The sequence below is a fragment of the Ammodytes marinus genome (genome assembly GCF_949987685.1).
Source record: "Ammodytes marinus genome assembly, chromosome: 17".
Taxonomy (NCBI): Eukaryota; Metazoa; Chordata; class Actinopteri; order Uranoscopiformes; family Ammodytidae; genus Ammodytes; species Ammodytes marinus.
This window is the reverse complement of record NC_137221.1, coordinates 7,738,685-7,766,020: the sequence shown is the minus strand read 5'-3', so window position 1 is coordinate 7,766,020 and position 27,336 is coordinate 7,738,685. Positions and strand designations below refer to the sequence as shown.

At 41.8% G+C, this 27,336-nt stretch overlaps 1 protein-coding gene across 4 annotated transcripts; it reads right to left on the bottom strand.

Annotated features, from left to right (window-relative positions):
* Positions 1 to 250: 250 nt before the first annotated feature.
* Positions 251 to 25,945, bottom strand: ago4 (argonaute RISC component 4). 4 transcript variants are annotated; one of them, XM_080045718.1, is made up of 19 exons: positions 25,776 to 25,945; positions 14,997 to 15,171; positions 14,621 to 14,741; positions 13,903 to 14,084; positions 13,331 to 13,467; positions 12,114 to 12,248; positions 10,684 to 10,771; positions 10,398 to 10,545; positions 10,147 to 10,266; positions 9,799 to 9,987; positions 8,132 to 8,280; positions 7,586 to 7,770; positions 7,251 to 7,410; positions 6,808 to 7,009; positions 6,469 to 6,612; positions 5,997 to 6,131; positions 5,793 to 5,894; positions 4,936 to 5,135; positions 251 to 4,470 (listed from the first exon to the last, which is right to left on the bottom strand). In XM_080045718.1, exons 1-19 carry the CDS (start codon positions 25,792 to 25,794, stop codon positions 4,362 to 4,364), a joined length of 2,700 nt encoding a protein of 899 aa, XP_079901844.1. In that variant the 5' UTR covers positions 25,795 to 25,945; the 3' UTR covers positions 251 to 4,361. The 4 variants fall into 4 exon arrangements, with proteins under 4 accessions (XP_079901844.1, XP_079901845.1, XP_079901842.1 ...); XM_080045719.1 differs by having other exon boundaries at positions 9,799 to 9,960; XM_080045716.1 differs by having other exon boundaries at positions 8,132 to 8,265; positions 25,776 to 25,936.
* Between the last annotated feature and the right edge of the window lie 1,391 nt (positions 25,946 to 27,336).

Genomic DNA, 27,336 nt, shown 5'->3' with positions numbered 1-27,336 from the left:
CCCAGTAATCATGTGATCATTTAACTTGGTCCCGCCCGGGTCAGTTCTCTGCATGTTCCCCTCTTTGCCCCATTTCAACTTTGTCTCTCCAAAATCTATCCAATAAAAGCAAAAATGCCAAAAAAAAAAAATCTTTAAAGAACACATGCACATAGAAGGCCTTGGTGTCAATTGGTCAACTACCTCTATAAAGAAAGACCATAGATGACCTTTTCATTGCCATAAATCATTAAAGACACAGCAGACCAACTCTGTTATAGGCATAAAATACCAATTTATTAATTTGCACATTAACACAAGAATTCCCTGCAGGCTAAAAAAAAAAAAAAAAAGTATTTGAACATGTCACATAATAGCAATAACAGCAAATGAATGGCCCTCTGCTGGTGGGTGGGGCTACAACATGCCCCGCCCCTCTCAGAACAAGTCAGAAAGGGTTCCGTTCATTCACAGAATCGGAACGTTCGTTCCATTCACGGGATTGAAATGTTCCAATTCTATGATTCTATTGCTATTTGACAATCACACAGCTTCAGAGACCACTACAGGATAAACAAAACAAAATAAAAGAAGAGAAGCAGAGCAGAGCTAGAACAACCCCATCCCCCCACCCCCCCAAAAAAAGGAACCAAAAAGGGGGGAGGTGAAAAAAATTAAAATACACAATACACATTACAAATCCGTTAAGATATAACAATATATCAAAGTGAGAGGAATTTCAAAATAATTCATGCTCTCCTTCTATTGGGGCACAGAGAGAACTATGGATATCTTCGTTTATAAAGGTTAAAAAGAGGTAATCCTGCTCTGTTGATGCCATGGGGGACCCCTTCTCAAAGAGGAAGTGCATTTGTGAGGGGTCAGCAGAGTTGCCATGGAGACAGGAGGAGAGCCCCCACCAAGAGGTCATGACCAAAGGTAATAAAACCAGGAACGAGACTCAAAGTGAATGCTCGCCACAGTAACCTGGCAAAGAGGAGAGGGGGTTAGGTCTTTAACAGGGTCCACATTTGAAGAAAGTACCTCGTTTGAATTTGGACACAACGCAAAGAGCTGCACCCCCCCGCCTCAGAGAAACAGTGTACCTCCCAAATTACTGACATTTGTGTAGGAATCTTTAAAATGCATCTTCAAGAGACTGGACAAATATTGCTAGCCTAAAACAGTCCCACTAAATTGATAAACATTAACCAAAAAAAAAAAAAAAAAAAAAGCATTTATACTTTTTTCTCTTTCATAATAAATATGATTCCAAAATGTGTTTTTTTTTTTTCTTTTTCTTTTTTTGAAAAGGACAATACTCTGGCATGCAGGCGAGCAAATTCTACATTATGTTACTCGAAAGAAAATTGTCTAAAGCCTACATAACTATTCCACCAAATGCACATTCCCACTGATTGATACAAGCAAATAAAATAAACAAAATATATTCAAAATAAAAAAGAGACACGACTGCGAGATAGACCAACAACCACGTTGAGTAGAATTATAGCTTTGTTTTTCCACAATTGAAAACTTGAACTGGGTGAATATTGCTTTGCAATGTCTTGTTACAAACAGGGAGTGATCATCACTGTGATCAAATATTGTGAAGGATATCAAAAATAAAAATAAATTCAAAATCATTCCCCGGTAGAGATGCCAGATAAATATTGGGTCACAGCCCACTTGGTAAAACTAGTGCACAATTTAAAAATTGATCTGCCCCTTTTCAAACTTATTGCATGCAATGCCTGGACAACACCCTCCCAATACCCCCCCAAACCATAGCCCTCCTCATGTCCTGTCGATGCCGAGGCCCACGTCTCCAACAGGCAGGTGCTCAAACTCATTCATAGTAAACCTGTTGCTTTACGGGTGGTTTATTACAAAAGCGTTTCCGCTGAGCTGTCCCCCCCTGATGAGGCGTGCACGTCGACCGTCTCTCCAAACCCTCCCGTCCCACAGCTTGATCCAATCGCAACACCAGGGGGCACCACTAGTGCAACTGTCACCACAGCGCCTCACTGATGTCACTACGGTCTGTGGTAACAGTCTACTGGGTGTTTTGTACAGGGGGTCCAAGGGCAGTGCTTATGCTTATTGTCAATTCATTTAATCCAGTGTTAAAAATGCAGTAAAAATGTGAAAACACGGTCAAATAGCAGAGACTTTAAGGTGGGTATACTTCAAAAACACACAGAGTAATAGAAACCGTTTTTTTTTTTTTTTTTTTTTTTAAATGTGGAAAAATTCAATTAATTGCCTATCGCAAACCGCTTTTAAACAAATCCCTTAATCTAGGTTCACTCCGGTTACGATCCCTGATTCTCTCAATCTATCCGATCAAAACCATCATTTCTACCAGGCGGAGTGCTACACAACACTTCTAAATGTTACCCACAACTGAACCTACAGAGGAAAGCATGAATTCATCCATCCTGGGGCCTACTTCTCCTCACCGTTTACCAGAATGCTACAAAAAAAAATGTCCAACTCTAAACGCTCTACCCTTTAACCTGCAGCTCAACAACTGAAGTCTATTCCTGAAGTCGCACTAGTAACTATATAACTGGCTTTGCTGCCAACTTTAAAATTTCATCACGATAGTAACAACATTGACAACAACAACATCAACAACATCAATGGTAAACTACTAATTCTAAACAACCGTTTTTTTTAAGATAACCACAAAACATCTTATATTAAACTTTTACAAATCTGCTTTGTTGATTCGTATGTATAAATGCATAAAGGTAAGAGAGATTGAGAGTGCCCTCTGTTGCTTGCCTAGCGTCCCGGGTCAGTGCAATGAATTGGCCAGTATTAGCAAAGGAGACCTCAAAAAACTACGTTGGTTTCTGGCCCTTGAAACTACTACAAAATGACATAAAGACCAAAAAAAAAAAAAAAGAAGCAAACTTCCAGCAGTGTCACCATATAATCTTTCAGATAATCAGGTCCAAAGAAAAATAAGATCCTGCTTTTCACACAGAGAGCAAAGCTGATAAAGACCATACTCTGTGTTTAATGCCTTCAGCCAGTCAACAGGTCCCAATGCTGAGCCAGTCCCCGGCCAGACCACGGTTACTACTGCTACACATCAGACCTGGCCTCACTTACTACTTGAAATGGGTTGAGTTACTTTTCTGGGATTCAATGATGATTTTAAGCACAAAGAAGCAGCTGGCTCCCCAAAGGTGCAAACCCAACCAGTCCTGCACTAGTAGCAATCTAACACACATGGAAATCAAAGCATTTCAATTAATAAGTGACGCAGGGCTGCTACAAATACCCACACCAGCCTCTATGAAGCCTGTTTAAGTCATACGTCTCAAAGTTGCTCTATAGATGTAAATATATGCTTATATGTACTGTATTGTGTGAATATAAAAACAACAAATCTGAGGCATTTACAGCAGTTATCTCCTTGATTTCCCTTTACAATTCAGTGGCCTGCCATGAAACACACATGCACACACAAAATCACACTCGTACATCATTACATGTATATACAGAGATGGACACGCACGCACACACACAAACAAACACACAAAGATTTGCTTATTCTTTGCTAAAATGGGAGGAAAGTAGTAATGGGCATGAAACCCAGGTCACCTCGCTTGTAAAAGATTGAAGGAGAAAAAGTTTAAAACACGCTGATAAAAAGGAATATATATGTATATATCCATAAAGATCGATAAATATATACATATTCCTCTTTATTATTTATATATATATATATTTTATATTTCGACTCCCCTCCATCTCTTTTCCTGTAGAGTTCCCTCCCCGCCACCCAATAAACCCAAGACCTTGTGACAGATTTTTGCCCAAAGGGACTTTGAGGTAAAAGTAGATAAGAGTCCTGCTTAGCTGGGAGAGCTAAAGAGCTGCGCTGACAGACTGTGTCAATCCACTCCCCTGCTCATTTGTTCCTTACAAACACAAAGTGTGCAGACATTCAAATAGAAAATAAACAAACTCAAAATAATGGCTCAACTTGTAGTATAATGTGTGTATATGGTTTGTTTTTCTTTTTTTCTTTTGTGCATTGGAAACCCTCGGGGCTCCCAGTGCTGGATTGCTGGTTTGAAAAAGGCGGCTCGAGTGGGAACGCTGGTTGAAGATTGTTCCTTGAAATTAAAAAACCTGCTTGACAATAGGGACGACAGCGGGTCCCCCCCCCCTACCCTGTCCAAGAGCCGCTTTGGTGCAGATTCAGAAAATATAGAGTGAGTGTGAAGAGAAAGAGACAGACTACAAGGAAAGAGAGATGTGGAGGAGAAGGAGAAAGAGAGACTGGCAAATAAGAGATTTAAAAAAAGACGACGAGAGAAAGAGAGGGAATCCGCGGGTGGACTGGCTGACGTGCTCGTAGCTCAGGCGAAGTACATGGTGTGCTGGGTGTCATAGTGGATCTGAACGGCCTTGGCCAACGCCAGGGGGTCCCGGCCATTACTTTGGCCCGACACGTGGCTGCCTTCAGCACTGCAAGACACAGAGAGAGGCAGGGATTACACTTTGCCAGGAGAAAGAAGGAAACTCGGGGATGAAAGCAAGATTGGGAGCTGTGTTCTGGCTGGTAAATGATTTAGTCTCCTGCCTCTGGAAACACATGTACCCTCTAATGGCCTAGGGTCAATCCAGAGATCTGTCTCGCCTGTCTCCAAACTTTTTAAAAACAAATGCTGTTAAGTTTATTTTTTAATATGCTTTTAAGAAAATCGTAACACTATCTGAAGTTTCATGAAGCTTAGCTGCAAAAGCTTGGAACCGACACAGCCCCTCTGGGGACATTACACTGAGTCGGTGTATAATATTCTGTAATTCAAACGCTAAAGGTTACTGGACACCGTGGCGACCTCAAAGGACTAAGATTCATTATCCTTCTGTTTTTTTTGTGCAACTGTGGCACAGCCACAAACGAGCTAATTAGCGTCCTAGCAGCCTCACCTGTCATGGTCTTTGTCCACCAGGTGGTAGCGAGCTCTGAAAGCCACTAGCCTGGCGTAGTAGGCCGGGGCCGGGATAGAGACGGAGCGCGTGCAGCGGACGTAGGTGTGGCACAGCTGGTAGGTGAGGAGCTGCAGTTCATCGGCAGTGAAACAGTTGTCATCCCACAGGACGTGGTAGTGGGAGGGACGACTGGTTCCCTGAGGATGGACGGAACATAACATGTTACATGTCAATACTTTACTAATAAGTCATGTAATACCATGTGATGAAGGGCAATGTTTATTTGGTGACACAAAAAAATCTTGATATTTAAATTTCCCAGCATTAGTTTGTTGGTCTTAATTTTTTATTTATATACAAGAATGGCTTCATGTCTATAGAAGTGCAGCGTCGGAAAGAGCTGTTCTCCTGATGAATTAAAGTCCTGGAAGCAAACGCTGTAATGTGCACGCACCACTGCAAGTGTCTGTTTCCACTTTTCACAGCTCATCTCTTCAATGTACAGGGGACATGTGTTTTAAATTTGAAAGATAGTTTGTGGGTAATCCGTCACTTTAAAAACAACAGCCAGACCGTGTGATGGCTCAAAGAAGAATCCAGAACATGTCGTTTATTGTCATTAACCATCATTACTGTTGGAACCACAGAACAAAATTGCCGAAGACTTGAAGAGAATTTCCACTGAAATAATGGGTTGTCATTTTGTGTGTGTAAATGTGCCAAATCCATTCAACATTACAAAACTGCAAAAAAGACTCGAGTGGACTCGACACAATGGAGTGTAACATTTAGCTTCCCACACAGCTTTGATGAAGACTATATCTATAACAAACGTGTGAGAGTGGAGCCCTTACCTGAATCCCAGCATGGCTGCACAGGTAGAAGTCAAACTCGGACGGGTGTGTGATGGTGCTGTCTACTGTGGTGCCGGCCGGGACGTTACCACTCTTCCCAACCTGCAGGGGGGGGGGGATCAATTAGATTAGTAGTTAAGACCCACACAATACAGTGGAAACCATTAAATAGCACACATCATAGTGGAGTCAAGTGCTACTGACCCTCTCAGATTTGTCAGAGCAGAAGAGACGAGTGTGGTGACGTTTCTGAACCACGATGTAGGTAATGCCCGGCCGGTAATCCTCCTCTAGACTGATGCAGGCCTTCCTGATGGCTATCAGCTCCGGCCACGCCACCTGGAAATACAAAATAAACTGTATATGCATCCTATGCATGCCAACACGCTGTATTGAATTGAAACGACTGCCTAGACATTTTCTGCATTAAATAAACATTTACATTTATTTTGAATTGAATGGCTGATGGTTTGCGGCCTGGTCACCCTTTTGGTCTGAAGCGGCATGTCATATTTAAATTAAGGTTTCGAAACCTTCCTCTCATAATGTACATGTCTAACGTCCTAATATCTAGTAGATCAAACTTGGGACTTGCACACCAAAAACGGAAAAACACGGCAGAACAATTTTTTTTGGAGATCTGGTAAATCTATGCCAAATACTGCTCATCTCTCACCTGTTTCATTTGTCCCTCTGACACACCGCCACGGTAGTAGATGATGCGCGTGGGCTTGAAGCGCGTGGACTTGTAGAACTGGATGAGCAGCTCCCGCACCATGTTGGTTAAATCTTGGATTACCTCCTGGCTGAAGAGCTGCTCCTAAAAGAGTCAAGACAATAACAACTGATTTAGACTTTAAAAAAAAGGATCAGAGATCACATTAAGTTTAAGGCTCCATCAGATGTGATGGAATGTGAAGAATTCAAAAGTGTAACATTTCCAATGATACAGTTCATCAAGGGTATGAAAGTCCAAATGTTACTATAAGCTAATAAGTATATGAAAAGCGCTTACCTGGGTCATCTCTTGTCTAGGTGTCGTTACCGAGGACAGATCCTGTCGAGAGGTCTGGACTCGCACCGTAGCGCAGTAACGGCTCGGGTGGCCGTCCATGCTGCCCACCACGGCAGCAATGGACGGCTTCTTCCCATCGCCTGCTGGAGGATGAGTGACGTCTGCACCCAGGAAGATGACAGGCTGCTGGAACACAGAGGGCCTGGACCACCAAACAGGACAAAGAAATGAAAAGGAAAAATCGTCGCATTACAGAGCTGTACATAATATTTCTCACTCAATTTCTGAACCAAAAACAGCAAAACTATGAAGAAGAATATTAAAAGTATGCAAATTATCACTACAACTTGGTTTGGTCACATGATTAACATTCAGGGGGGAATTCCAGAGAAACAGAGAAATACAAAACAGAGAAGTACAAAATAAATAAAATGGATGCCGACCTCTGATGAGGCACCAGGACGTTGTTGATGCCTCCTAGCTTGGCGTTGATCTTGAGGCACAGGTTGGACAGGGTCTGAGGGGACGTCTTCACTACGTTTTTCACCTGCACACACTGGGTTGCCATGCCGAGGAGAGTGTCGCCCACCCGCTTCACCTCAGCTGTAGACGGAAACGGAGATGTCAAAGGCTCCTCATTGCACAAAATAGTGTTTAAAAACTGTAGATTCAAATAATTCAAAGATGAATTTCACCGTCTTCCTTTATTCCATCCTCCCCTTTACTCATTTACACAAAAAAATAAAAATAAAATAAAATTATTGGTTTGATTTCTCACCGTAGACCGGCGTTTTGCCGGGCAGGATGACCACTATCAGCTGCAGCCCTACGTAAGACATCTTGAGGTGTTTGAACATGGGCTCCACACTGTCGGCTCCTTGGGCGTATTTACAGAAACATGGCTGGCCTTGAATGGGCATCCCGGCATCCTTGGAGATCTTTCGAAGCTGGTCAGTGAAGCTCCTGTTGAAAAGCATAGAACGCTCATCAGAAATCAGCAGTATTAGTAGAAGCATCTCATGTATCTGAACTTATAAAAGTAACATACTAATATAAACTGATATAAGGTTTACCATATTCATCACCTGAGATTTGTTTGTTTCATTATCAGGCAAGTATTAATGTGTTGATGACTGACTGACCAAAACATATAGCATGACTTAAAGAAAACTAAATATAAAATGAATAAATGTATAATTGGATGTTTTGCATCAGCCTTGTTCTGTCACTTTCCTGTATTATTCTTTAGTACATTTCTAGGGCAAGCCTTATGGTGAACCTTTAATACAATAATAACAACACAACAGCTGATGACGTGACTCACTTGAGCAGGTCCTCTCGACACTGTTTCTGTGGAGCGAAGCAGGCCACGGCCCAGACCTTGATCTCGATGCCGGCGTAGAACTGCTTTCCTCTCATATCCCACACGCCCTGGTTGGGCGTGGCCACGGTTTTGTTCTGCGGAGAGTGTCCCTACACTCTTAGTGAACCCCCCGGTAGGATGAGCCGGTACACAAGATGCAACTACCTAACCCCGCACGCTTGATATTCAAACCATAAACAAGGCAAACCTAATGCATCAAAAGCCCACCCAGCAAGCCCACAGACATTATACATTGTTTTCCTATGGTCTAGTATTGTTGTGTGAATACAAATTCAAAAGGGAAGTGGCTTTCAATGAGGTTGACCAGCTTTGCCAGAGACAATTAAAAGCTTATTTTCTACAATACACGCGTCCACAATGAACTACTTGAGTGGCTCGCCAGGAAAAGTTAAAAGCTTCTCCATCTCATTATAGGATTGTCTCAAGGTTCAGCAACATAAAAACTTCATCACAGTGCATATGTTGTTGCACATAGACACTTCAGGGAGAATTCATAATAATAATTGTATGTATCCGTGGATACTTTGATGTAACTGTCTGTGCGCCAACACCAGCAGGCCATTTTTTTAAGATGAAAGTGTGTGTATTCCATTCACACCAAGTAATCACAGAAATGAGAAAAGCTTTCAGTCTACACTTAAGGGCATTTCACTGAAAGCCGATTAGACTCCATATCCCAGCAGGCAAGTGGCCAAGCCTTTCAGAAAGAGAGTGTTGGGATAGGATCTAGTGTGAATTAACCATCATATAGTTCAGGCAGCCAATAGTGGAATATCTAAGCATGGCACCGGGATAAGATTTAACAATCTGCAATTATTCCTCCTCTGGGAGGAATAATTGCAATTGAAAGCAGAGAGTACAAGGGAAAAGCTGGCCTATACTCCCAACCAGTTTCCTCACAGGGATCATTAAAGTTTCATCTTATCTTAGCGGAAACTTTGCACGCTGCCTCTGAGTGGGGTGTTATATTCCAGAAGCTGTAGTATTTATATGAAGCTTTTCGTTTTCAGATGTGAGATAGTTACATTCTTTAAAAAGGGTAGCGCTTTTAGACAGGTTTTACATAATGCTGGTAACTACGAGTCTTATCGTCCTCCTGTTAGCCTTGAATCCCAATTCAGCCTTTAACACCTGATAACCAGGCCGTAATTAAGGAGCATAAGGCCTTTATTTCTGTGAAAAGGCAAATTTTTCAACCAGGAAAATGTTTATTCTTCTCTTTTGCATGCACCATCCAATCATATCTCTCTTAAAGGCTGATCCCAAATTCAGTGGATGAATCTCAGCAGTCTGGAGTGATACTAGTGAATGCAATAAGCCTTTATCTAAGTGCACTGTAATATCTAAATACTTTAGGAGCAGTGTAAGTAAAGGAGATCATTTAAAGCAATGACGTAACCGACTGCAAAGGCTCCACAGGATTATAACACGGGGCAAGTTCGGGGTCTTACAGGTCTGCATATATTTAAGTTGAACACTGTAGTTATAGCATCAGTTCAATTTGCAGCACTAATTGGCTGTGTGGTTCGTATACAGTACACTGCGTGGCAAAATCTACTATTTTCCTCATTCAATTCTCCCCATAAGCACCCATTCCCAGTACTCACCCTGCCACAGTCTCTCCCTGTGTCGGTGCTCACTCGGCCCCCATACTGCAGCATGGGTGCGGGGAGAACACGTCCCGTTACCTCCGTCATGTCATTGTGCACAACGATGCCAAATTCTTTCAGGTAGGGATCCGGGCCCCCGACCATGCTGTTACTTTTGACCTGGTTGGAGTTGGAGATAATAGAGGCCTATATAAAAAAGGTGGAATGCCAAGTTATACGTCGATTTTTCTCGTCGAAGACTCTTGCGCTGCAATTGAAAACTACAGGTTGTTAGAGAAAAGTGCAAAACACAATGCAGCTGGCTTGATTTTCTTCAAGCCGCCCCCAGAGGGAAACAGCACTCACCAGTCTGCTGATCTCTTCCTGTCTGTCGGGGGCTGAGCGAGCTGTGGCTTTGATCATGGTGGATGTCTGGTTGTCTGTCAGTTTCTTGATGCAGCGCTGGCCTGCTACTATGTTACAGACCTACAGAGGGGGAACATATTATTGAATTATACTAAATGTATCAGATAAGAGAAACAAACGCAAGAAAGTATAAGGGAAATGTTATTGATATAACAAATGATATTTAAGAATCAAAACAGCCCCTTTCTCACCTCCAGGGGAAGGTAGGTGTGTTTCTGCTCCTGCCCTACTTGCAGGCATGGTAAATGGGGATACTTGAGTTGAAGATTATACTTCTGCTTGAAATACTGAGCTACTGTGCACTCCATGGCTTGGCCGTTCTCAAGCTGTAAGGGGAACCTGTGAACAAAGGTAAAATGGGAGCAAGTGAGTATGAAAAAGAAAATACAAAGGGATTTTTTTCCAAAAAGTTTAACAATATCATTACTGCACGAACACTAAGGTGAACCAACTGATGATTGTAGGGATTGCACTTACGTTTGGTGGCTGGCAGGTCGGCGCGTTACATTGCACACACGGTACTTCCTCTTCATTTGACCACAGTGTGTGACCTCAACTTTCAAACCTATTTAAAAAAAACACACAAGAAAGAATAGTTAGTCACTTGAAGAAGCAGTATCATTTGCTGACCAACTGTAATTTGAAATATAAATATCTTTAGCAGGTCGGCATCGCACTCTGCAGTTTGACGAAACAGTTGTTTTCAAGCCATTTTTAAAGACACATGCTGACAAGGCAGCCAAATGTGTGCAGGGTATTTCAGCACTATGCAATTCCACATGGTGTGGTTCAAATGTGAAGAGATACAGAACAATTAGCTGCTTTGAATAGCAGTTAGGAATAGGGGTGTGCATGTGTACACGTTTAACCGTTTAGTAAATCATAACCGTTTAGGAAAAATCAATAAACGAAAACCGTTTTTAAAAAAAAATCTTCAAATTTTAAATGTTCTTTTTTTCAAAGTTTTTAAATATGTTCTGGAGACACGCATTTATTGATTTTACATCACTAATAAACTACTTGGGGAGGATAAAAGATAGTCTGCCCAATCTGTCTGTCCCTCGGCGTGTGTGTGTGAGTGTGTGTGTGTGTGTGTACTGTGTATAATCGCAAACACACACGCGCGGGGAGGCGCCGTGCTTGGCTCGAGTAACAGCCACGGACGAGTGATGGAAGATAACCTAAAGATTAAAGTTACCCGGTTGAAGTGAATTACGCGCGTAAGTAGCCCGAACTTTATAACACCTGTTCACCCTCATAAATGTGGACATGTAGAAAGCGATAGGCTATATTAATCAGGAAATTAACAAAGGGCGATAATGACGGCCAACACATGAAAGGCGAACGCGTATGTGTGTGTGCCCGCGCTTACAAGGCGGTGGGCGCACAAGGACAATGATGTCACGGTTAACCGTGTACACGAAAAAAATTCTGTTGTGTACACGGTTAGACATTTTTGTAAACGTTCACACCCCTAGTTAGGAATATATGAGCGAATCTCATAGACATATTTCTGACTGCCTGGTTGAAAGGCAGAAACACAATGTGTTGATACCCTGAGGTTAAAAAAACAAGTGTGCATCATAAGTGTAGGTTACGCAGTGTGTATAGTGTGTATAGTGGTTATACAGCGTGATTATGCGCCATGAGTGAGTGTACATTTACATTTTTACATGCAACATGAAAACAAACATGCATGTTTTTTGCATGCCATCACCTACCTGTAATCTCAGTGGTGAATTGTATAGACAAGGAGGTAGGTGTGTGTGTGTGTGTGTGTGTGTGTGTGTGTGTGTGTGTGTGTGTGTGTGTGTGTGTGTGTGTGTGTGTGTGTGTGTGTGTGTGTGTTAATGCTGGCCTTTTCATTACTTTAATATTGTGTGTACACGCTGGTACCGAGGGCTCACCTCTTATTTCCTTGGTGAATTTGACACGCTGCGAGTCCGTCAGTGGTTTGGTCTGCTCGTTGATGTTCTGTATATCTAGCACCTCGCACATGAACTCTATCACAGGCTGAGCGCGGTAGAAAGCTGTGGCTGAAACTGAGGGGGTAGAAAACATATGACATCATTCAGCAAATCAGTCCCATTATATATCAATAATTACAAGCCAGCCAATAAATGCATTGCAGTGTTAATTACAGGAAAAGTTTGGCCAAACTGTGGGACAGATTCTCATAGCTGCATAACGGCAACACAACGGCTAAACATCATTCCAAAAGAATGACTTGGTCTCCTTAATATAACTTCACATCAGGACCTGTAATTATAAAAGGCATCTCTGTCTTAGTCTCATAGATAAAGACAGTTAGTGTATTTTGGTCTTGGTGGTTGTGACATCTAAACTACCCTTTCACTCTCAGTAAAAAAAGGAACTTGCTTCAATGCCACAGTGTCTTATGAAACCCTGAGTTTAACAATTTTAAACAGACTTAACATATTTTCGAACTAAAAAAACAGCGCTGCGTTTTTCAGATAAAATTAAAGGGGATGCAGTGTTGGTGGCGATTATCTGTGTTAACGCAGCCTTACTGCTACCAGCAGAGAGCTACTCTTATCTGTAGGAGGTTTCATGAACACTGCTGAATTAGCTATTCTATATAGCTGAAAGTAAGATTATCAGACTGTGGTCACCTTACCACTAGCACTCGTCACTTCACTCATACATTTTACTGCCAGCTTCCTTGCTAGCTGACAATGCAATACGAATTGTGCAAGAAATATTAATAAAGACTATCCTAACTTCTCCTTCTGAGTGGAGATGTAGCGGAATTAACCTAGTATATTCATATACTTTTTCATTTATCTTAAATCATTCACTGGTTATCAAAGATTGTGTCCACACAATTATGTTCAATGTGGCCGCGTAGAGCATTATGACATAACATTCAAATGAGTTAACACCCAAAGCAAACATCAGCCTGATACAGAATACTGTTCAAAAGCTGCAGTCATATATCAGTTAGAATCAGAATCCTTTATTGTCATTGTACAACGACATTGTAGCAGCATCCCAGTATACACACAAAAAAACATCATATCAGTTATAAAAAGCAAAATTACTGCATTGAGACATTCGAATGAATGTACTCTAAGGAAATGTACAGTCCCAGCTGATGTCTCACCATCGATGTTGAGCATCATGTTCCACATGGCAGGACGGACAGACTGATGGAAACCAAACCACACCTCCCTGCCTCCACCCAGCGGATGGTAGTAGCCCTCCGGAGGGGAGAAAAACGAACGCCCCACTGGAGTATACCTGGGGACCCCAACACAGAAGACAGATAAAGGCTCAATAAAAAGTCTAGGCATCAAAAAGTCCAGTGAATTGATTTATCGTCGTAGTGCAAGTGGTGTCACAATTGTGGCGTGATGTGATTTGATCAATACACAAATCAGAGTCAACAGAGTCAACAGATTTTAAATATATATGCTAGAGAGGGACACAAACATCATTAAAAAAGCATTGCCATGTTGTTCAGTTGTTAGTGTTGCTCTAGAAAGGCAGCACCGAACACAATTATATTGTGCAATATGATTCCAGCAGGAGGACACACGACAGCAGGAGATGAAATAATACGGACAAATAAATAAAAGAAGATGAAAAGCAATAGCTGTCAACAGATGTGAAAAAAGACGTGTGGGTGGTGGTGGAGTGTGTTTGTGTGAGAGGTGACAGAGTGAGTGTGGGCACCTCATGGAAGGAAGATGCCGCGTGATAACATCCAGAGCCTGAACGGCGTCTTCGGGGACCTCGTTAAGGTGACCCGACAACGCCTCCAGTAACATCTGAAGACTGACCACAGACACCCACTGCAGAGACACCTTAAACGTCTGGTCCTTCCCCTCGCCGGGCAGGGTCACCTCCAGATCCACCTTAAAGGAGCGGACACAGAAGGAGGGCAAAGAGTACAATGTTATCAGGGTTCGTCTTTCAAAACCACAAAAAAAAAAAAAGGAGGTGCCAACCTTACATTAATACAGCCAGGTGTACATGAAGGGCTGACAAAAACTCTTAACCTCGGATGTAAATCTTGTTAAACCAACAAATGTGGATGGAAGTATGTTTAAGCATTCGTTTTAAATACATTTCAAAAAGGTATTTGCCGTGAATATGGACAAAGGACACGTGCTTTTTTACATTTTATTTTCTGGTAAAGTAAACTTGGAAACTAAGGAAAGGGTGCCTTTTCGGCCTAAAACACCACTACAGTGTTAAAACTAATATACGTATTGTTCGCCAAAAATATTATTTCTTCATATCTTAATAATTGTTAGATTCTTCAATGCAAAATATTTCTCCTATCGAGCGGAATTTTCAAAATAAAATTGAAAAAAAACATTCACACACTTGATTTTAAGACTCAAATGACTCCGTTTCAGTTCTGAAGATAAGTGTTTGAAATACTAACCCTGTCCCTTCCAATCGGCAGTGGATGTGCTGTGTACATGTTCCTCTTCCCGTCGTAGCCAGGTTGTCGGTCTCCAAAGATCTGCATCTTGAAGTGACGAACCATGGTGTCCACCACCTCCCTAGGAGACGGAGACAACAGGGTGGTAAGCTTAAAACACAAGTGTCCCGTTTATATTTCTGGTTACAACATAAGAAAAATTCGAACAAAAGATGATTTTAAACCCATTTTCCTAATATCTTACACAATAGGACATACATTTCTCCCTGGGCATCCTGAGGTTATAATGGCTAATGATGCAAATTATGAGTATGTAAGACAACACCTCTACTGCAAAGAAAAGTTGTATTTTCTGATCCTCCATTGGTGGATTTACCTGTTGACCCTCCGAGGCCGTTTCTCAGGCTTGATGTCGATATCATAGTGATAGACATCAATCTTGGGAATCTGCACCTGGAAGTGGTTGGCAAGGAGCCGGATGGGTTTCCCCACCGTGCCAAGGCCGGGACGCCGTGGAGGCTGGAACAGAGAGGGAGGAGGGGCGGGCGGGCCTGGCCAGAAAGAAGACGGAGGGAAGCTGGTTAATATTGCCATAAGAGTTACTTCCCTTTCACAACCGTATGAATTACAACCACAGACTTTGTTGACACTCCTGCGGCGTACGACCTACTTTGCATAAGAATATACCTAACCTTATCATGCCATCAGTCAATCATTTCCTCCTCTCAGTGAAAGCTGAATTGACCACTCACTCACTCTGTGTCAAGAAATAGTTTAGCTTCACATAAAATATGTTTGGCATTTAAATTGAATGGGAGCAAAGGTGGCAACAGAAGGAGCGTGTGCGCCGCTCATCTTTGCATTAAATGTCACATTTTATAGATGAATGTGCACTATGCAACGGCAAGCTTGTTGCAAACTATCTCATCAGTTACACCTGCTTGAATGCACTTACATGGCCTCACTTGGGCCCACATACACTCTTTGATTGATCTGTAGCTGTGGCCCCTGACCTACATGGGTCAACAAGGGGCTGGCGAAACAATGACCCCCAATTATCTGTCAGCCCGCCCCCAGCTCCACCCAGACACACAGGGCGCCCACCCCTCACGCAGAGACAAAGACTTGCTCCTCTCAGACAGACAGCAGCAGGGCCATATGGAGAGGCTCTGGGATTACCGTTACACACAGTACAAGGCAAGCCACCCATGCATCCCACTCAAATACACATCACATACGTGTATATGTACACCTAACACAGGTGCCTTACAAGCTGCAGCAGGCAATGGGGGAAAAAGTGTTCTAACGGGTAGATGCTAAAAATGCTCAATCACTAAAATACTGACGTTAAGGTGGGGCCTAGGGAACCTTGCTTTATGAATGGAAAATGTACCTCAGGCTTAACCTAGCTACAAGGGAACCTGATAATGACATCATGTCACAGATACATCTCACACAAAAAACACTTATTCACGTTGACATGGAGTGAAGGAAGCAATGTGCTGCCGACAAAATACAGCAAAACGCTCCAAGAAAAAACACAATCAGTTCATCTTTGCTTTGCATCTTTAGGACAAAAGCCTGAGAGCACACTCTGAAAGCAAAAACATATAAATATATTCAAAATAAAAAATATTGTGCTGTTGGTAGTGAAGGCTGCTTAATGCTTTTGTCAACTGACGGCTATGGGACTGCGGGGGTCCTCCTGAACTCCATGCACCCCCCCCCACACACACACACACACACACACACACGCTCCAGTTAGCAAGTGAAGCGCAAGAGCTCGGACAATCGGGACCCTCCCCATCGCTTTCTGAGAACACGCTTCCCTCACATGCCCTCCGTGTAGCCCGGGCCCCAAATCACCTCCCCTGAACCCCACTACCCCATCCTCCTCCATCATCATAGGACAAACAGACCATTAGCTCGATTGTAACATCCTTTAGTTTTCAGTATGTGAACGATACCTAAATAATATGCCATTTGTTGTTACATGTCTGCTTTCACGGACTGTCACGACTTGGATTTAAACCATCTGATGAGTCATCCGACTTCGTCCTACTGGCCTTGTTACTGTTGGCAACAAAAGTGTCTTAGGCTATGCTGCCAACGGAGTATTATGTGTGCGTGTGTGTACTAATTCTACATTGTGTAGTACAGGAACACTAAAGCATTTCAGGTTCATTGTGTTGGTGGTGTGTGTTTTACAAGTAGGAAAATGTATTTATATAATATTTTCACCTCTATTTTGCAGCAAATCCTGAGATATTTCGGCATTTTTGCACTAGAAATGTACTTCAAATGATTCACTTATCTTCAGAATTCTCAGAAGATCAAACTAATTATTGAACTTATTGTACAGGTGATATATCCACGATTTATTTATGAAGCAACCCATAATGAATCAATAACAAAAACATTTTATACCTTACATAACAGCTTTTTTTCAAGCCAAGAGACAAAGCCTAAGATTATTATTGTTACTTTCTATGACTACTGATCAAACTAAGTGCAACGCTTTTCATGACCTGCAGATACTGCGAGTATTACATTGTGCATAGGTTTCTATTTCAGTCTGCCCACATGGTGCACGAATAGGTACCATACTACAGAAGGAGTTTCACTATGTGTGTGAGCGGAGCAGTGAGCTTGAGGTCTTCCTCTTCCACTTCCAACAGAACCATTGCTGTGCCTATATTTAGCCTCCTAAGCTGCCACACTACTACTGTTAAGAGTGTGTGTTTCTCGACGTGGAATGCTTGAAACCATCCTTCCTCCACAACCCGTCAACCTACCACATTCAACCCCACCAACCCCAAACAAGCTGATTATGTCCACTATTATTTTCTCCATTAAAGCGGCAACGAGTAACTTTTAAATATCTTTTAAACAGCCTCATGTTTCCTCTCATAATCATAAATTACCTTTAACAGCAAACAAGTCCATCAGTGCAAAGAAAGACGTTTTTATATAGTTTTTATTACTGCATTTGATCTGGTCGCACACCCAGTCCGATTTTCGGTTCACGCGTGCATGCTCTATGGTCACATATCCGCATTGGTCGCAGATTTCAGTGTGGCGCAGGAACGCGATTTGAGAAGCCTATGGCTCCAGGTGAGGGAAGGGGATAGGGAGACCAGATCCCAATTCACCAGATGTGGGACAAAGACTACGTTTGTGCGGGACAAAGTGCCGTTTTCTTTAGCAAAATAAAAATTACTCGTGTCACCACCAGTAATGCCAGAGACACGGCTTTCTATATTAAAAAACACTATCTTTAGATCAGCGCGCAGCAGTTAAGTTAGCTACTGTTAAACAAATAGAGTTAAGGCTGCGGCTTCACATTAAAAGCATTTCACTGGCTTCACATAAGCATTTCACTTGACAAACGTGAGTTGGCTTTTATTTTGAAGTAACAGAAAGGAAATGCCGAAGCAGGCAGCACCTTCACAGAGCCACTGAGCCCAGCAGCCCCCCGACAGTGCGATACACACACACAGAGACAAACGGAGAGACGCACACTCACAGACTGCTGTCTCCACACAGCTATCGGATATATAGGCTACCAGATTATAAAACACGCATTTAAAAAGGGGGGCTCACTTTCAATAACAATGCGGGACAACGTCTCAATTTGCGGGACGTGTGAAAAGTAATGGAAATGCGATCTGGTCACCCTAGAAGGGGAGCGGGAGCCTTGTTTGAGACAGTTATTTGTCGTCATAATTGATAACGGGGCTGAACCATCAAAGCAAAAAAAGAAAATGCAATGAAGAAAAGCAAAAAAGGGAGAGTGATAGGCGGGTGGGAGGGCGTTGCCAAGCAACGTATAGGCCTACACAATTTCACGGAGTGAACCTAGACTGCAGTGTTTACTCCTAAATGAATGAGCGGTAGCCTACTAAAGACTCGTTCAGCTCCGTGAGAGGTGACAATGCATCAACTCATTGCAATCAGGAGTGTTTAGCACTTACTGGCATTAGTAGATGCTGTGTCACCACCACTCTCACCGAGCCGAAATGAGTCCACACACGGACACGCACCATATTGCTTCCTGATTATTTGAATCTTGCAGCCCTGCACGAGCAAGCAAACAGCTTCACGACAGCTGGCGTCGTAATAATACTACCGCTTTTGTTCAAAGGTGTCGCCAACGTGCCGACTTACTCGTAGTGCCTTTAATGGATTCATGTTTCAGTCTATGCAATGGCATTTAATAGTCCAAGATCATGTTGGTGTCTTCACCATGCTTGTTTGTCTGACCAACAGCCCAAACCCCAAAGATATTCTGTTATCAAACTGGTATCAATAAAAGTGATTGGGGTTGACCTTCTCTTTCTGTGTGTGCAAACAAAAAGGTAAGAAGTGAAAAAGGCCACGGAAGCAAACATATTCAAATGATAAAAGTGAAAGAACAGACAGTGGAGTAAATACCAAACATATGGTTGCTTTTTCGGATAACTGACATTCATCTGCCGATTATTTAAAAAGTTAACCATTTAGAGAAATCTATTTTCAAACCGTAAATCAAAAAGGCAAAGGTGAATCCTCCAAATGCCTTGGTTTGTTTCCACCAAACAGTCCAAAACCCTATGATAATTAGCAGGGTTCGACATAACGTATAGCCCGATGGCCCGGGGCCAGTAAAATCATATGCAGGGCAAGTTGATTGGCCAGTCACTGTCCCGCCCGGGCCAGTGACTGGCCAATCACAGTTCAGTATCTTTTTGTAGACTACATCATGGTTCATTGAAATGCGCGTTCTGAGTCGTAATGAAAGCAGTGTTTATTTAAGACTCAATATAATAAACCTAATATAAAATATATTTTTTAATGAAAGGCCAGTGGACAACCGATGCGTGGGCGTTTTGACAGGCACCGTTGGCAGAGCTGCCTACCGTCCGCCTGCGAGTCGACAAATCAATCGACTTACTCTGCCCCCTTTCTTTCTTCCCACAGCAGAGGTTGAGGCGCAGAAAATGATAACTGCGCTTTTCCTTTATCTGCCGCCGTAATGTTACAATATTTGCATCCAAGCCCCAATGGTAATACAAATGAGAGGCGTTATTTAAACGCTGTGAATGCGTCTCCGGTGATTGTGTCGGTTGTAGACAGAAACGAACGGAGGGACTCCGCTCACTGTACAGTTCCTATAGTCGCGCAATTTGGCACTGTGTTTTCAGGCTCGAGACATTCAATCAGATCGCGGAAGTCTTTCCCATTGAAATCGCTAACGGGGAGAATATCCCCGGTTATTATTTTAGCCTCAAACCACAGTTCATCTGCGCGGCGGCTCACTCGCTGGCGAGATCACACGGTGAAACGCTGCTGTGATCGGACGAAGGCATTGTGTGTTTCTAAGGTGATTTAACGTCATAGTCTTAGACGAGCGTTTAACTTATGCTGCATATTTTGCACTGCATTGTTTTTTATCAATAGTTTGAAAAAATGGTCCCACACCGGACTCTTATATGTGAAGCTGACACTTCATGGAGAAGTGACACTCCTGCAGCGCGCTCACGACCAGACGTGAACTCACATACACGGTGAAATCTCCCATTAAAAAAACGGCATAACCCACTGATTTTCGGATTTCTATTCTATTTTTAAAGTCAACTTGAGCGAAAGTGGAAAACCGGTCATTCGGTCGACACATTCACATCCCTAATGCATATAGAGAAAGTAATAAAAACAGCCTACCACACCACAAAGAATGATCAGACCTTCAACTCTTATTTATTTTTTATGTTTGAACATGACTTCTGCAGGTGAACTATTCATTAAACTGCCCAAATTCAAGAATAAAAACAACCTTCAAACTACTGGACTTTAAAATACTGGCCGACTCTTTCAACATACTTTCAGTTGTAGGCTTCTAATTCAATATGTTTGCCTGGTTTTATATTATGTGTATGAGCAATATCAACATTTCATATAATTAACTAAAAGAAAAATAACCAAATCTAAAGGGAATATCTATATTGTTACAGTATAGATATTCCCTTTAGATCTGGTTATCTTTCTTTATTTTTCTAATACAGGTATTATAATTATTGACACTAAATTATGAAGAAAAAAAAAGTGTGTGCAGGGCCAGTGAAAATATACAAGGGGCCAGTAAAACTCGGATCCACTGGCCCGGCGGGCCAGTAGGGAAAAAAAGTTATGTTGAACCCTGATTAGTTTACAATTAAATGACTGATAATACGTTCATGTCGGAAGCTGAAACCATAAAATGTCAGCTTAAAAATGTATTATTTTTCTGCCTATCAATTCCAACCAAAAGACAGAAAAACTCAATAAAGAAGCTCACATCGAGCAAGCATAATAGCGTAGTATACAAATAAGGACCAAGAGTAATGCCTTAGGTAAATATAAAAAAAAAAAAAAAAAAAAAAAAAAAAAAAAACGGTTGGCCTAAATTCAAGGAAATTAGGATATTTTAGTGCTCCGACCTGGAAGAGGACATGTGAAAAGATGGGAGCATGCAAGCAGAAGGAAAAAAAAATCCTAAAAAGCTTCAAATAGGTATTTCACAAACATCCAGGCCATCCAACGTCAAAGACTTATACATTAGAGATAATCATGTTCCTCTACAAGACACTCTTCTCTGAATATCACCTTCTCATGTGCATGAATGATACCAGCATAGTTTGACGTTAATTTAATCTAGGCTTGATCATTTCAAAAGTATGGCGGTTTGTGCTTTCGCAGCCTTGTCATGCATTATTGAACACCAAGTCTGAATCACTTTTTCCTAAACTGGATAACTTATCAATAAAACATTTTCATTAGAGCTAGATATCACATAAAGACACCCTGTAGACTTATCAGGAGCGGCACACTTACTCCTAGATTTCAACAACCTGTAAAGCAAGTTTTCATAATTCAATACATCTTCTCCAAGGGAGACAGACAAACTAGCTCATCTTTAGACCTTTTCATCTTTAGATGAGCTAGTTGGACCTTTTCGGGTTGAAGATGGCCTCAAAATCAACTCCCAAACCTACTGCCAGTTTCTAGAAGATACTTTCTTCAAGCAGTGGTACAGGAAAAAGTCTGCATCTTCCAAGAAGACCATGATTTTTATGCAGGACAATGCTCCATCACATGCATCGAAGTACTCAACTGCATGGCTAGCCTGTAAAGGCCTAAGGATGAAAAAATAATGACATGACCCCCTTCCTCACCTGACTTAAACCCTATTGAGAACCTGTGGGCCCTGCTTAATCGGGATATTTACAGTGAAGGAAATCAGTACACCTCTCGGAACAGTGTCTGGGAGGCTGTGGTTGCTGCTGCACAAAAAGTTGATCATCAACAGATCAAGAAACTAACAGACTCCATGAATGGAAGGCTTGTGGCAGTTTTTGAAAGGAAGGGTGGCTATATTGGTCACTGATTTTTTTTGTTGACATGTCGGAAATTTTTATTTGTAAATTTTGAGTTGTTTTATTATTCTCACTTTAAAGAGGACCTATTATACTACTTTTCTGGTCTTAATTTCTTGTTTTACACTGCTATAGAGCAACCTGACACAAATCACATCACAAAAAACTATGTATCGGGAAGCTCTTTCTCTTATTTTGGCGATCCAGCATGCACTGTAAACACTTTGCTTTTGACATTTCCGCCCCCTCCCCTCCCTTCCTGAAAACCCAACTTCGTTGTGATTGGTTACCTTCCTTCCGGAACACTTTCAGTGGTGGGAGGTGCGAGCATGGACCTATAAGGGCGCGAGGCAGACGCGAGTAGGAAATTGGCAGCATTACCATACATGGAAACATCCGCGTGGTGACGACACCAAGTTACATGCGACGTCACGAAGTTACAAAGCGTCAAGCCGCTTTGAACACGTGACTTCTCGACTGGCTAGAATAGTGTCTCGTGCTCTGCACAGACACCCCAGACGGTAGCAGGGAATACGTCGAAATGCATGTACGTCATTATTTGATAATCTAGTATGGTTAAACATGACTATAAATCATCATAACAACGTTTATAGGTCATAACAGTCAAAAAGTATCATAGGTCCGCTTTAACAGATGAAAATAAACACGTGAGATGGGAAAAATTTCGTTTTTTTATTTAGTTGCATAATAATTCTGCATACTAATAGTTGCCTAATAATAGCAAAACATATATATATTCTCGTAAGAAAGACAAAACCTTACTTTTACTTTCGTAAACATTCAGGTTTAGGTTAATTAACATTTTGGATTGACCGAGAGCACTGTAGTTGTTCAATAATAAAATTAATCCTCAAAAATACAACTAGCCTAATAATTGTGCACACAGTGTATGCACCGATGACCAACAAGTCTTTCTGCTCCTTAAGTAGTCTGAATGCATGTTTCAGCTTGGATCCAAAATTGACCAGCCACACAACCTGGTACAAAGTTTACCACCTTCCTGTCCTACCATGTCGATGTATCTCTCACTATGGCTGGGTATCGTAGTTCGATACTTTTTTTTGGGCACAGACAGAAATGCATTTATACTATTGAGTATCGAAAGAATGTCTTGTATTAGTTTCAATACCAGGTTTAGTTACCTAAGTAAAAAAGTATTGTTCAGAAACCGGGATGAGAAGTCAAGGTGTCTGTATCGATATGGAACATTTTTTAGAATGATATTCAGCCCCGCTCTTCACTGATCTAATGTTTAATAACCACTATATTACATGCAGCAACATACTGTCTGCGGTGGAGGGGGGTTTTGCTACTCATGCACGGTAGAGCCAACTACTGCTATGTGTGTCCCTGGTAACCACAGTGTGATCAAGCAGAGAGAGACAGCTGGGCTTAAGCTAAGCATTAGGATGATGGCTCGGCCCGGTGATGAGTCAGAAACACTGACGCCCACACCTGCAAATCACCTGGATTAAAAAGGTACTAAACTGGACTGTGCAAAAGGCAGAAGTACAAAGAAAGATAAGGATACAGACCCCCTCCGTGTGTAGAAGTTAAATTATTAGCTGTTGTTTAAGGAGTAAATTAATTTGAGGAGGTGAAATCAGATAATTCACACATATCAAATAAATGTCACCTCTGTAGTCTGTGTTCATTGGCCAAGAAGAGGCAATATACAAATTTCCTGATTCAACCTTTTTGGTAAAAACACACAAAAACTTAGCAGTTGTTAAATGTTTTTTCTCGGGGTGACCCCGGACAGATTCCTGTGACAATGTGCATATGTGCCAACTGCCTCAGTTTGCATCTGAACAGCACTTTGACCGTTTCACCTCAAGAAACAGAAAAAAACGATGTATCCAGTGAAAAGACCCCCGAGCCTACATCACATCGTTACCTGATCGTTACATACCGATACCACCTGTGGGGTCCTCCTTAAACACCTCCAGCCTCAGTGAAGGAAAAAACCCATAAAGTGCATGTCTCTGAAGAGATCCCCACGACTAAATCAAGAAAGGCTGACAAATGCACTTTTCAAATTAAAGTTCTCACGTGGGGTTTTCTATGCGGGGTAGCCATATTATTTCTAGTTTACAGCATCATTCTTGCAGTTTTTTTTTTTACCAATTGCAGCATTGAAACAGTGCGATCTTGGATAAAAGGGTATGATATCACTTGACGCAAGTATTGAATACTTGTTTACCCACACAGTTTTGCTAAACTCTTATAAAGAAATCAGTACGAGTTAAATCATGTTGCTGTAACGCCATTTATCACTGTATTAATGCATGCAGATGATTAAAATCTGCATCTGCACTCAACTTTGCAATTTAAATATTCATCAAATACTTTTACTCCTTGCAAAATGTAGCTTCCTGGTGCCAATCCTGTAAATACCAGGTGAATTTGGCAACTAATCAGCTGCTGTTATCTTGGAACCTGATGGCTTGTGCTGATTATGGGTCACAAACAGGTGACAATGGAGGAACACTGTCACACACCTGTGGACGGTTGTACATTATTGTTGTGTCCAAACATTTCCCTGGACCCCCACAAAGCACCATGCATCTGTTTAACATTTACTCCAGTGCCCTGCTAAGCAAATTTACTCCTTCAATAATGCATCAAGGTTTTCCTAATGCTACCACCTCTCTTCTACAGCATGTGGGCCATGTGTGTGGATATGCAGCGATTCAACCAAAATAAACAATTGCTTCACTGTCGAGAAACAAAAAATGTGTTTGCTTTGCAAACTGGACTCGATTCCTCGTGCATCTAAAGGCGCATTTCACAAACACAATGAAAAACCGTTTGACTTGAAATCGAGGTAAACTCACATTTAGCATATTGTAAAAAGCATTGTATCGCAATGTGTCGAGGTGTGGCTGCTTTTCATCCGCATGCTTTATCATAAGATCGTTGCATGGCTGCAATATAAGTGCCTTTGTTATCATATAGGAGTGGAATAATGTGGAGCTGCTCTGCAGATCGGATCGATAAAACAGCCATCCATCTCTGCTGTGCTCTCACAGACGCATAAAAACTGTAAATAACGAGCCGCGAATACGCACGTCTGCTCGTTTGACACCAGTAACAAGCGTTTTATTGGTATTTATTTTATTTTGCCCACCCAGCGCTGTCATCTTGGGACGAGGGCAGCCCCGAAGAGACGCACTGTTCCTGATGGCGATGGTACAAATACAAATGGTTTAGCAGGAAGGGGAGTATTAGCCCAGGTGGGGGTATTTTAACACATTTCGACAGGATTGTGTGGTCGCATTGAAGAAATTGGGTCGTAGTAATGTGGCCAAACAGAAAAACACACACGCATTGTGTACATCAACGTAAACACACCACGACGCGGAAGGAAGGAGGAAGGAAGGTCCTAGTTAAATCCCCACTCACTCACACAATGCCAGCCCCGACACGACGAGCTGAGCGTGCTTCAGATACATAAAACCGCGCAGACGTCACTGGAGAACCGATAAAAACACAAAACCTCCCCCAACGGACAAGAAACAAAAGCAGCTTCCGCTGGGTGTAATTAACTTCACACATAGATATACATAGCCTACACACAGACACACACGGGCTGGGCCTCGGTTTGTTTTCCCCGTCAGAAGCGAGGCCTCGCTGCAGCCACGGCCCCCAGTGAAGCGACGCATTTGCGCACAAGCGCCCCACACACGGCGCTCGCGCTCTCTGCTCCTCGCTCGTTTTCCTATTTTCACTATTTGTCTTACCGGGTCCGAGCGCTTCCATGGCCGCTTCCTCACTCTCCGTCTCTGTCCCGGCCTGGCGGCTCCGTACCGAGGCTGCAATTGGGGGCGGTATCGCGAAGCTTAAAGGGGCTAATTTAAGAAACTGGAAATATAGATATATGCGTGGATGACTGCTGCCTGGACTGACCGACCTGGACTACCGCCGCTGCTGCTGGTTCTGGGGATTTGTAAGCGCGCATGCGCCAGTTGGAAGCCGTGCAGCCCGTTGTGCGCATGCGTAATTTTCTGTACTGCACTGGTTACTGGCTGGTAGCCTCTTATTATCAGGTCCATGCTTTTTATAGGTCCATGTTGGTAAGTCTGAGCAGTAGCATATAAAGGAACAGGAAACAGTACAGATTTTAGATCATAGATTTTACACAGCAATGCAACAAAAACACTCAATATAGGCCAATAATATTAGCTTCAAATAAACTTCAGTAGCTACTTATTCCTTGTATTATGTCGGTAAAATGGAAACATTTTCTATCCCTTATTTTATTAGTTTGGGGTTTTGTAATGTCGGTTTTTCTTTTATTGAGTCAGATGTCATTTTTGTAACTTTAGGTGAGTTGTATTTTGTATAAGGTTTGTGTATCGTGATAAATGTGATTGTGTTGTATTTGTGTCCAATGTGTAGCCTACTGCAGGAAGAATCGCTTCTATCTTATGCTGGAACTAATGGCGATCCAAATTAACAAACAGATACTGACTATCAGAGGTGGACTTACAATTTGGCAAAAGTAGCCAATTGCCTTGGGCCCTATGCCAATAAGGGGCCCCATAAAATAAACAAGTGAACTTATTCTTATTTTTTTTTAAATCCATTTGCTAAAATGGTATTGCAATGCGTAATGTGTGAGCCTCAACATTATATTGCATTTGAATTTAGAGCAATAAAAAGAGAGAGGTATTTCTCAGTTAAATAAGGAATGAAAACAGAGGAGGCCCAATGACTGTGTTTTCCTAAGGCCCCAAAATAACAAAATCCCACCCTGCTAATCATGAATAGATAGCCTATTATAAATCAACTGAATAAGGTGGAAATGTAAAAATACCAAGGTTACATAAACAATACAGTAAAGCAAAGTAAAACACAGGATTAAAGAGATATATAGTTTGCACATTAGCTGTGGTAAAGAAAGAACTGAATCTAGCATTGGAAAAGAAAGTATATTCAATCAAATACATATACTTTCATCCTGTAGGCTACTCGAATTATTTTTGTCAAGTAGGCTACCAACAGTATCCTACATTTGGTACTTATAAGTCGTAGTTGATTAAGTAGGCTATATTGCAGATTGTACTGCAGAGTGTACTATTAACTTAAGTAGCAATCCTCAAGTGAATTCACACATAACAAATAGCAGCTGTCAATATTGTAGAATATGTAGCCTATTTATAATACAGACAAACAATAATATTGTATACAAAACATTAACTTAATTTTTCTTTCTTTCTTTCTTTCTTCCAAAATATCACCCTAATTTTTGCCACGATAAAAGAAACCCTCCTAGCCCCCGCCCGCACAACCTTTCACTGA